This window comes from Lutra lutra, chromosome 2, assembly GCF_902655055.1.
Source record: "Lutra lutra chromosome 2, mLutLut1.2, whole genome shotgun sequence".
NCBI lineage: Eukaryota > Metazoa > Chordata > Mammalia > Carnivora > Mustelidae > Lutra > Lutra lutra.
Window position 1 is genome coordinate 203,356,246 of NC_062279.1, and position 12,354 is coordinate 203,368,599.

Sequence of the window (12,354 nt, forward strand, 5' to 3'; positions counted from 1 at the left end):
ATAAATAAATAAAATCTTTAAAAATTAAAAGAAAAGAAGAGGAACGGTGTGATTATTACAAATACAAACTCAACTAGCCACTTTTTTCAGGGAACATTTTTAGTTGAAGAAAGACTGACAGAAAACTACTACCATTATTCAGACTTGGTGTATCCTGCAGACATTTTTTTTAATAAACAAAAGAAAACAATAGATATTTGTGTTAATGATAAAATTCTAATTTTTATGCAAAATTAGAATTCTGTTAAATTTGTGTCCACTACTGTGCCCTTAACAGAGTCCCAATACTTAAAAAGACTTTTCTGATGACACAGAATGTGGCTTTTTGATACCACATAATGAACTATGTTATCATTTTAAAGAGCTACATTATTTAACAAAATAGTATTTTCCAAATGACTCATAATGATGTTACAAAAGCATGCATGGGTAACAAAGATCTACTCAAAGTGCAAGATAGACAAATGGATTTTAATGTAATAGGGTAATATGTTTCAGATTCCATAATACAACCAGCCTTTAAGAAACTACCACTGTCGGGGCGCCTGGGTGGCTCAGTGGGTTAAGCCGCTGCCTTCGGCTCAGGTCATGATCCCAGGTCCTGGGTTCGAGCCCCACATCCGGCTTACTGCTCAGCAGGGAGCCTGCTTCCTCCTCTCTCTCTCTGCCTGCCTCTCTGCTTACTTGTGATTTCTCTCTGTCAAATAAATAAATAAAATCTTAAAAAAAAAAAGAAACTACCACTGTCAAGTTTGGGTATAGTATCAGAGTTTGGGGTATGGAATCAATAAAGAATACTCACAATTATCTAAAAGGGCTATTAAAGGGGCGCCTGGGTGGCTCAGTGGGTTAAATTAAAGCCTCTGCCTTCGGCTCAGGTCATGATCCCAGGGTCCTGGGATCGAGCCCCTCATTGGGCTCTTTGCTCAGCAGGGAGCCTGCTTCCTCCTCTCTCTCTGCCTGCCTCTCTGCCTACTTGTGATCTGTCTGTCAAATAAATAAATAAAATCTTAAAAAAAAATAAAAGGGCTATTAAAATACTCTTCCATTTTACAACTATACATCTGGTGAGGCCAAAGTATCTTCATATATCTCAATCAAAACAACATATCACATTAGTTGAATGAGATTGCAAATATGAGAACCAGGGTATCTTTCGTTAAGCTCAAGATTAAATAGATTTGCAAAAATATAAAGCACTGTCATTGCCACTCATCTCACTATTTTTTGTTTCTTCAACTGCATTGATGCCAGCAGCTGGGACAGCACAAGAGACCATGCCAGCGGGTCTGGTGCACCCAAGTTTGGCCCAGCAAGGTCCCAGCAGAGCAGTGGCAACAGTGTCATAGGACTGGGTGTGGTGTGAGGTCAGTGGCAACAGGAGATGGCATGTTTGCAAATGCATCAGTACTCAAGATGATGGCATCACACAGCTGGTAGCAACATACAAATCAGTAACCTGAGTGGTAGATGTCACCTGCAGGAGCCAGAAAGAAAAGCATGAAGTGACTGTTTCTTGAAAACCAAGATCCTTAATTTAGTGAATTCAGGGGACCATTCCTAGGAACTGCATAATTGCTAAGGGTGAGTAGTGGTAAGGTGGTAAATACTTGAGATCCTATAAAAACAGGTGGCTAAAGAAATAAGAGAATGCCCTTACTTTAACTCTAGGTTCGGGTACCCAGAAAACGTGAGTCCGTACTATACCTCTCAGCAAATCCATCCTTATGAAAGAAATCATGATGGAGGAGTTCAGCACAGAAGGGTCTTTTGTCTGGGTCAATATGTAAGCATTTCTGGAAAAACAAGGAATATACAAGCTCATATCAATGAAAACCTGCCTACACTTAGATTCCTAAATATAGAAAAATGGAAAACTGGGGCATCTGTGTAGCTCAGTCTTTAAGCCTCTGCCTTCAGCTCAGGTCATGATCCCAGGGTCTTGGAATCTAGGACCGCATCGGGCTCCCTGCTTAGTGGGGAGTCTGCTTCTCCCTCTCCCTCTGCATCTCCTATCCCCCTCCCCCACTTTTGCTCCCTCTCTCTCTCAAATAAATAAAATCTTCAAAAGAAAAAAAGAAAAATAGAAAATTGCTCTTTATAGTCAGCGAATTTTAAAAACATATAATAAATGATAAAGAATAAAGAACATATCTAGACAATGACCACCAATGGTTGCTAAATCACAAAAAGAAAGACTACCAGACATTTTATGTCTCTAGATGGAAACATACAAACTTCTGATGTAGTCTTGCCAAAGATCTCGTCGGGGAGACTGCTTACCCCTCTGTCTCTACCTGCCTCTGTCTGTTTGTGTTCTGTCTGTCGTATAAATAAATAAAATCTTTAAAAAAAAAAATTCTAAGAGCCAAAAAACCTACTTTCTTTATCAAGTAAGTGGCAAGATTTAAATAAAAAAGAAAGGCATGAATATGAGCTTCTAAACTAAGATATATCAACCAATTGTGATCTACAGACATCATGTAGACCCTAATTCAAACTATAAGAAGAAATTAAGAGAAAATCAATGAAACTTTGAGCATTGGCAAGATGTTTTATAATATTGGGGAATTATCATAAATTTTTAAAATTTAAAGCCCTTGCAGAATGGAAAGGAAAAGGCCTGTTCTGTGTATATTATTGTGTTGGATTCATTATGCAGATTATTTTATTTTAATGCAGGTCTTGTTCTGATTTATTGGAACCACTTAATGCCAGAAAAATGGAAGGAACTCCATAATTAGCTTTAAGCAAACAAGAAGAGTTCTACAAATAATTAAGGTATTTATAAGTGAAATAATATAGTATCTGGGGTTTGGTTCAAAATACTACAGAAAACGAAGTTGAGGAAGGTGAAGATAGATAAAAGATTGTCAAAAGGTTGTTAACTGCTGCAGCTAGAAGATAAGCACAGGAAGATTCATTATACTCCTATATTCTCTCTACTTTCTTTACTATATTTGAAATTTTCCATAACAAAATGTTTAAAAGTTATATAATTCTACCATAAGGGATATAAATTGGATAAAAGTTTTACTTTAATTCCCTTTAAATCTCTATAGACATCATAAAGTTGGTCTCAATAAGAAATATTTGAATCTGCTTTAAGATTACCTAGAGAAGTAGAAATTCTTCTAAGAACTTGTAATAATTTTATAAGCTTACCAAACTTTTTTTATGAGTTATTTAAAAAATTTAAGAAGCAAAAAAATCTTGAGAAAATATCATATGATCCTGGTGTTTCAGATAAACTGTACTTATTTTATCAATACTTCAGGACAGTCCTAATAAACAAGAATTTTTTGAGCTAGCAATTCCAAAGTTCCAGTGAGAATTTCCCTAACATCTTTCTCAAAGACAAGGCAAAGGTGATGATCTTTTATTTTATTTTTTTTTAAAGATTTTATTTATTTATTTGACAGACAGAGATCACAAGTAGGCAGAGAGGCAGGCAGAGAGAGAGGAAGGAAAGCAGGCTCCCTGCTGAGCAGAGAGCCCGATGTGGGGCTCGATCCCAGAACCCTGGGATCATGACCTGAGCCGAAAGCAGAGGCTTTAACCCACTGAGCCACCCAGGCGCCCCCAGATGATCTTTTATTTTTAAGTTCGCTTCATTAAGCTTCCCAGGGAAGGGGGCTTGGGAATACGACACATATGGGCAAAAGCCTCATTAACAAGGCAGTACAGGTCATGATCCTATGCCTTATATTTTAATAGTTTGCTACTTCTTTACCTTTCTTTTTATTTTCTTATCCTACGTTTCTTCTCTTTTCCATTTGCATAGGCTTACATTTTAAGTGTCAAACAAACTGTTGTGAAGATGTTTTCACACTTAAAACATGCTAGATAGGAACACTAAATGGTTTCTTAAACAAGTTTTTCAGGCCTTTCTCTCTGAAGATCACCCTGCCAAATTATTTAAACTCTTTCTTTACATACAAAGATAAAAATCAGGGGCGCCTGGGTGGCTTGGTGGGTTAAGCGTCTGCCTTCAGCTCAGGTTGTGATCCCAGGGTCCTGGGATCAAGTTCCAAACCAGGCTTCCTGCTCAGATTTCCTCTCCCTCTGCTACTACTTCTGTTTGTGCTCTCACTCTCAAATAAACAAATAAAATCTCTTTTAAAAAAATAAAATCAATAGAAGGGCACTTGGCTGGCTCAGTCAATGCAGCATGCAACTGTGAGTTCAAGCTCCAAGTTGGGCTTAGAGCTCATTGGCCCCAAAAAAAAAGAGGCGGGGGTGCTGACCTCCTGGCTGGTTCAGTTGGTAGAGCATGTGTCTCTTGATCTCAGGGTCGTGAGTTTCAGCCCCATGTCAGGGGTAGAGTTTACTTAAAATAAATAAATTAATTTAATTTAATTTAATCAATATTAAAATTGTTGACCTAAAACATCAACTAGACAAGAAAAAGAGAAAACCAAGTCTCTATGATATAAATTCACTGTAAGAAAGTAAACAGTACGATTACCTTTGCTAAATCTATCACAACCTCAGAGAGTTTGGGATAACGTCTTTCAAGAGGTTCTGTTTCCTTGATTTCTGGCAACCTTACTCCAGCAAACACGGGATTTTTATAAAACAGCTCCTGATGTCTTGGAATGAGATTACCTGAAAGTGGGAACAGCACACATCTCTGTCATTACATGTCATGATAAAAAGAACAAATAAACAGGTAATGTGGAGTGGATAAGAGTAGAACATGGCTTATGGACTTGGGGTGCTTTCAATACCCAAATCAACTGAAAACTGTGTTCTTATGGTGGTGGCACCTAGCGGTCTTCACAATGGTGTTGACACAAGTTAACTCAAGAAAATTAACATTCTTATCTCAACCTACTGATTTAGAAAATTCACAAGCCACTATATATAGAACTGAAATCATGAGGGAACAGAGAAGAAGCACAAGGACATTTTATAATTTTTTAGATATAATTACCAACACTTCATTCCTACCAACAAAGCATGAAGAACTGTCCAAAACAAGGAAATTTTATTAGTCATATGATCAGAATCTAATATAGATAAATCAGTTCCACCCTTTAAGTATTTAATTCTAAAATTCAGATTAAATTGTTTTAATTTTTTAAATTAAAACTGTTTTAAAATTTTAAAAATCTGATTTTATAACTGTGTCCAAGGTCTGATTTGAGCACTTTTTTGTTTTCTTCCCTTTTGGTACCTAATCTAATACAAAATATGAAAATTCTGCTATGAGAACCTTAATGTATTGTTTATTGAATTTCTACCTGGGGAACTTAAAGTCCAGTCATTAAATAACTCAAGTATTTTCCCATTTTCTCCATTTTCCAAGTTCCATCTCCCAACATAAAGCTGGTATTTCAACAAATGTAAGAAGAATTTGATAGTCTAGCTTTAAAATTCTGTCCAAAGCACTAAGATTAAACTACCTAGGAAGTCTTTGTGTCTCTTAATTTGAAGGTGAGGATGACGGTACTAGTCATATTACACTGACTGCTTGCTATCCCAAAGAAAATAAATGATCATTTGCATCCCCTACATGTGATATATTGAGTGCAAAAGTACAAAGAAAATTCAGTCTTTGCACTTTTCTTTGTAGGGAGTGCAAGAGGAGGGTGGAGGAGAGCATGAATAAGACTGTATGTCAAATAAACCAAAGCCACACTGAGAATGAATTAATACAGATAGGAGAGATTTCCCCATTTGCTCCCTCCTGCCACTTAAAACACATATCATTTGAATATACCAACAACTTGTAAAACCAGTATGAGCACAAACATAAGGGAAAAGCCTTTAAAATTTAAAAGGCAGATGTATAATCTTACCTAAACACACCATTATATGATATAGTTGGTCAATATCAGAATCTCCAGGAAAAAGGGGTTCACCCATGAGCATTTCAGTTACCAGACAACCAATGGCCCATACATCAACAGCCCTGGAATAAAAGCAATGTGGTATAAAATCCGGCATCCCACTACGTTTATGTAACTGAATCTGTCCTGCATATTACTATTTGGTATTTTTGGTATTGAGAATAGTAGTAGTAAGCTTTATATTACTCTTAAAAATACATTTCCCTATAAACTTAAAGTACTAATTCCCAATTTTACCCAAGTCAGATCTCCAGGAACTTGTTATTTGACTTAAGAGGGAAAAGGCTTCTGGAAAGTCAAAGTCGTTATTATGTGTACTTGATTCTGGAATTAGCCTTCTGGGTTTTCATTCAGAGCCTATTTGTTCTTTGTTTACACGTAACTGTAGCAAGGTTGATCAGTCTGTCCCACCATACCCTGAAAACAGCATATCAGAGGTTGTTGGAGACACATTCAGTAACAATAAAGAGAACCGATAGCTAACTGGGGAAAAAATTAAAAAAAGTCTTAAAAATCAGTCACAGGAATTTAAAGAAGAATATGCTGGTGTCATTAGAGTAGGGACAACTACCTTGAAATTTAATTTTTTTTAAAGATTTTATTTATTTATTTGACAGAAAGCGCACAAGCAGGCAGAGCATCAGGCAGAGGGAGAGAGAGAAGCAGACTCTCCACTGAGCAGGGACCCCAACGACATGCTGTCCCAAGACCCCAGGATCACGACCTGAGCCGAAGGCAGAGGCTTAACCAACTGAGCCACCCAGGCACCACTACCTTGAAATTTCTTAGGGTCATAGCTGAATTATAAAATGGTACAGGGGCGTCTGAGTGGCGCAGTCAGTTGGGCGTCTCTTGATTTCAGCTCAGGTCATGATCTCTGCTCAGGTCATGATCTCAGGGTTACGAGATCCAGCCCTGCATTGGACTCCATGCTCTGTACAGAGTCTGCTTAAGACTCTCTCTCCCTCTGTCCCCCTCCCTTCTCTAAAGTGAATAACTTCTAAAAAATAAAATAAAATGGTACAAAACTACAGTATAAAAATAAAATGAGAACTCCGAGTAATCAAGAAAATATTAAATGATGTGTGCACTGAAAACACAGAAAGTACAGAAAACATTTTAGGAAGATTTCTACCCAAAGCAATAAAAGTCACCATCCCTTCGTCTCTGAAGAACTCATTTGTGCAGGTACTTCATGTTTCAGAAACATTTCACTCAATTATGTTTCTACCCCCATCTTTGCCAACTCCAACTTGTCTCATTCCGACAGCGTCAGACTTAATCAATGTTCTAAATATATCTATTTCCAACCCGCTGTACAAAACAGACGAGGCACTCACCTTTATTTCCTTACCTTTAAAGTAAGTATGCTTTCTCCAACTCATTGCACAAAAGACATTTAAAGGGGAAGCACCAAAAAGAACAAGTCACCTTATAAAGCTCCCTAAATGCAAAAATTCCTTTCATTGTTAGAGGGATCCTTTATTATATTAGAAACATATTCCACTTTATCAAGAAAAACAGTATTAAATCAGCCCTCCCTGCTCCCCCACCCCTTTGTTGATGTCTTACTTGCCATACTTGACATCACCGACCAATAGTTCTGGAGCTCTGTACCATCGGGTTGCCACATAATCAGTATAAACTTCCCCAGGGGCTGCCAATGTTCGCGCAAATCCAAAATCACATAATTTGACAACGCCAGACTGTGAGACTAATATATTCTCTGGCTTTATATCTCTGTGTATGATCTAAGACAAAAAACAGAATATGACACATATGGGCACTTCAAGTTAAGCAAATCATTTTTTGAGTACCTGCCATGTGTACTGTACTGTTTTTGTCCCTATCATGAATACAAATAAAAGCATATGAAATTGTTCCCAGCTTTAAAGTAACTGGGACCTGGCTAGGCAAGAAAGGACACTTACGCTTGAAATTTCACTTAAACAATCAAACATATTAGATGAAACATTCATTACTAGATACCAAATCAATTGTTCTATTAACGACTAACAGAGTAAGGCTATCATTGAAGACCAGAGTGATCATGGAGAATTTTTATGAAAGGGGTCGTTTCTAAGATAGGTCTCTAACTCTATGTGCAACCTGGATAAATATAGAAAGGGAAGGACAATCTGAGTGAAGGAGAGTAAAAGAGTGAAGACCAGGGGCGCCTGGGTGTCTCAGGTGGTTGAGCATCAGGCTTGATTTCGGTTCAGGTCATGATCTCAGGGTTGTGGGATCCAGCCCTATGTCACACTCCCCACTCAGGGGGGACTCTCCCTTGTCCTCTACCTCACCTCCCCTTTCTCTCTCTCTCTCTCTCTTTCTCTCTCTCTCAAATAAATAAATAGGGGTGCCTGGGTGGCTAAGTCATTCAGTGGCTGCCTTTAGCTTAGGTCATGAACCCAGGGTCCTGGGATGGAGCCCCACATCAGGTTCCCTGCTCAGTGGGAAGCCTGCTTCTCCCTCTCCCTCACCCACTCCCCCTGCTTGTGTTCCCTCTCTCGCTGTCTCTCTGTGTCAAATAAAGAAATAAAAAATCTTTAAAATCAATCTTTTTTTTTTTTTAAAGAAAAATACTGAAGACAAAAATAGATCAGGAAACTCCAGGGAAATGTTTCCTAGAGTAGAGGTTATGTGCTAGGGAGGAAGACTGCCTCAACTGCCAGCCTGGGAAGTCTGAGTGTGTATTAAGACTTCCCAGCGAAGGGGTGCCTGGGTGGCTTGGTTGTTGGGTTGTCTGCCTTGGGCTTGGGTGGTGGTCCCAAGGTCCTGGGATCAGCGTCGGGCTCCCTGCTCAGGGAGAGGCTTGCTTCTCCCTCTTCCACTCCTCCTGGTTGTGTTCCCTCTCTCATTGCCTCTCTATCTCTCTGTCAAAAAAATAAATAAAATCTTAAAAAAAAAAAAAAAGACTTCCTAGAGAAGTGGGAACCCATGTAAGTGACAACCAATATGGTGTTTAAAGATGCTGGCCATAAACAAACTAAATCAGAAAGAGGGACCAGAGGCCAAGAGAAGAGCAATGGGACAACTACAAGATGATAAGGGCCTAAACTAGGCTGGTGTTCAGAGAAATGGAATGGGAGAGATATAATTTAGAAATATTCTCAATTAGAATCAAGAGAATTTAGGAAGTAATCTTAGACATTTTACTTAAACCTGGGAATCTAAAATAATGGTGGCTCCATCAAAAAAAGAAAAGTCTAGAAAAACTCAGCTTCATGGAGTAATCAGCAGTTTAGTTTTAGCCATATGGGCTTTTAGGTGGGTTGCTGAGCACCCAACTGGAGGCATTCATCAGGCAGTTAGAAATGTAAAAAGGGTACAACAAGGTCAGCAGTTAGGATTTCTAAAGGAGAGACTATGGAAGTAGAAAACAGGATGCTGGGAGACAATACTAAAAATTCTACAGCTAGGCAAAATAAATTATTAGGTCTCCTTCTCTAACATAAGCAAGCTTCATTTTGAACATTTAAAAAATATATTTATTTTTTAAAGGATTTTATTTAGGGGCGCCTGGGTGGTTCAGTGGGTTAAAGCCTCTGCCTTTGGCTCAGGTCATGATCTCAGGGTCCTGGGATTGAGCCCCACATCCGGCTCTCTGCTCGGCAGGGAGCCTGCTTCCCCCTCTCTCTCTGCCTGCCTCTCTGCCTACTTGTGATCTCTGTCTGTCAAATAAATTTTAAAAATCTTAAAAAAAAAAGATTTTATTTATTTATTTTCTAGAGAGAAAGAGCAGGAGAGAGCGAGCGAGCGAGCAAGAGCGCAAGCAGGGAGAGCAGCAGAGAGAGAAGGAGAAGCAGGCTGCCTACTGAGCAGGGAGCTCTATGTGGGATTCAGTCCTAGGACTCTGGGATCATGACCTGAGCCAAAGGCAGCTGCTGAACTGACTGAGCCACCCAGGCATCCTTAAAATATATTTATTTTAAACTCTTTCAGAGGACAAAAGCAACCTGCTATTGCTGAGCATTTTGCATAAGCTACCAACTTCTCTTACATGCTAGACATTCGTGGTGAGGTCACAGGATCAGCCCCACAGCTACTAGCATTTGTTATTTATCTAATCACACACACATTTAAAAATATGGCAGAATCAATGTGTTGAGTTATTTATTTTATACTATATTTATAAGTGTCATTTCACCTAGAGGGGCTTCTATATGATTCTCAAAGGATATAAAATTAGGGGCGCCTGGGTGGCTCAGTCATTAAGCATCTGCCTTCGGTTCAGGTCACGATCCCAGGATCCTATGATGGAGCCCAGTGTCAGGCTCCCTGCTTGGCCGGAAGCCTGCTTCTCCCCCGCCCCCTGCTTGTGTTCCCTCTCTTGCTGTTTCTCTCTCTCGGTCAAATAAATAAATAAAATCTTTTTTAAAAATGGATATAAAATTATTATGATAGACTATAGGGTAAGAGCAGGGATTTTCATACTTTACAACTAGGATAAGAGAATCTGAACTTAAAATTTGTGCATTTCACCCAGCAAATGTTACCTAGGGGGGAGAAAAATAGCAAAACTCCAGTGTAATATTCATACCTGAAGTATTCAAAGTTGAAGTGTACTGATGTCTGTAACTTACTTTCAAATGCATAAATAAATAAGACAGGTTAATGGGTAAACGGATGACTAATGCAAATATAGCAAAATGTTAACAAGTATAGAATCCTTGTGGTAATTATATGGGTGTTCATATACACGCTTTCAACTTTCAGTACAGCCTAAAATTTTTATAGTAAAATGTTGGGGGAAAGACTCCATGTTATTATGAAACATGAAAATTGGCAGTATCAAAGTAACATGTTCATTTCTATTACTTTATTAGTCCAAACTTCAGGCTAGGCAAGTATCTCATGAAGTGATGGTATCTGGTAAGTTAACCATTGGCAAAGTAATTATTTAAACTAAATACTTACATTGTGACTGTGACAAAATCCAATTCCATTAATAATCTGAAACAAATACTTTTGAACCAGTTGGTAGTCTAGACCATTAGGAAAGAGCTCCAAGTCATCAAGAATTGTATGGTCAACAAATTCAAAGACCAGGTACCATCGTTTTTTTTTCTTACACACTTCCAACAAATTCACCAGATTTTCATGCCTCAGTTGCTGTTGTTAAAAAAAATGCAAAATTGTTTTTACAACATTGAATTATTTAGCAGTCACTAAAATCTTTGCATAAGAAAAACATATAAATAAAATTTATAAACAGTATAAATTGTTAAAAGCATATTCTGGTTCTTTAATTATAGTCAAAAGACCATACTTCCCCATTCTCCTCTCAAATAATACAATTAAACTGATGAGAAAAAAATGTAGCTCCATCTCTGATGAAACTAAGCAGGATCTATGACCCCTATCCACAACAAACAAGGTGGCACTGCCAAATGTAGTCAAGGTCAAACAGAAGTTTATGAAGATACCAAGAGATCGCCTGTAGCTAAAAAGCTGGGGAGAGCACAGTAATCCAAAATTGGTGACATACCCTGAAAAGGGAAAAAAAAAAAAAAAAAACCTCCTTATTTGATAAAATAGGAACAAGATTCATGGGCTGTCTGTGAAAGCAACCCTAGAACTGAATGGTACCAAAGAGCAGCAAGGAAGGGAGGCCTGAATAATCACACAAAAACTCATTTGCTGGAAGCAAATCTCTTGGTGAGGCCAAATGGAAAGCAAAACAACTCATTATGAACAAACCAGCAAATGCAAGTATAAGTCAATCCCACAAACCAGGATTGCATTGTAAGGAACATCATTGTGAACCATGGTGGATACCTGCTAGCCTAGAATAAGATCACACCTTCTCCCCCAAATGAAATAGTCCAGAAAGGGCTCACTTTGTTACAAAATAAGAAACAATAAAAAAGAAACCAATCCAGGATCTATTCAAAGATACTCTAAGAAAGAAATGGTGGATGAATACTCATCAGAAAATGTTGCCCCCATTAAAGGGAAAGAAACTAATAGCACACAGCCCTGAAAACCCTCAACGAAATAATGATCCAGGAAATTTATACCCAACAAAATTGTCATTCACATAAACGATGACAATGAAAAATTTCAAACATTAACAGTGAATCCATTAGTGCAGGACTAAGTCTTAGACAAATGTGAGCATCAGGGTCACAAAACAGAAAGTGAATATTTAAAACTTAATAAGGCACAAATAATATTACTAACAAATTTTGAAGAAAGAAGAAAAGATGCAAACAAGAGCGTATGTACGCTGATTTCCTTGTCAATGGGTCAAAATTATTTTCAAACTGAAATTTTAAATTACAAGGCCTAATTACAGGTTTCATGGTAAACACTAATATAAATAAGATGTCTTTGAAAATCAAATGAGTGAGTGGGAGAGAAAAGGAAACAGAAACATAATAATTAGTTTATAAAGGATTACATACATTATATAATGCTATAGTTATGAAAGTAACAGTAAAAAAAATAGTAAAAATAAAAATAAAAAACAGTAACAAATAATTACAAAAAGTAA

At 37.8% G+C, this 12,354-nt stretch overlaps 1 protein-coding gene across 2 annotated transcripts in view; it reads right to left on the reverse strand.

Moving 5' to 3' along the window:
- The window catches only part of CDKL2 (cyclin dependent kinase like 2), a 47,525-nt gene that overhangs the window by 15,652 nt on the left and 19,519 nt on the right, over positions 1–12,354 (reverse strand). For both annotated transcript variants that reach the window (XR_007125348.1, XM_047719551.1), the window contains exons 3-7: positions 10,776–10,970; positions 7,428–7,606; positions 5,805–5,917; positions 4,469–4,608; positions 1,708–1,796 (exon numbers count right to left, since the gene is read on the reverse strand). Coding sequence is in view for 1 of the 2 variants with exons in the window: in XM_047719551.1 (XP_047575507.1) it covers positions 1,708–1,796; positions 4,469–4,608; positions 5,805–5,917; positions 7,428–7,606; positions 10,776–10,970 (716 nt within the window). In the remaining variant the exon portion in view is untranslated. The remainder of the gene's footprint in view (positions 1–1,707; positions 1,797–4,468; positions 4,609–5,804; positions 5,918–7,427; positions 7,607–10,775; positions 10,971–12,354) is intronic.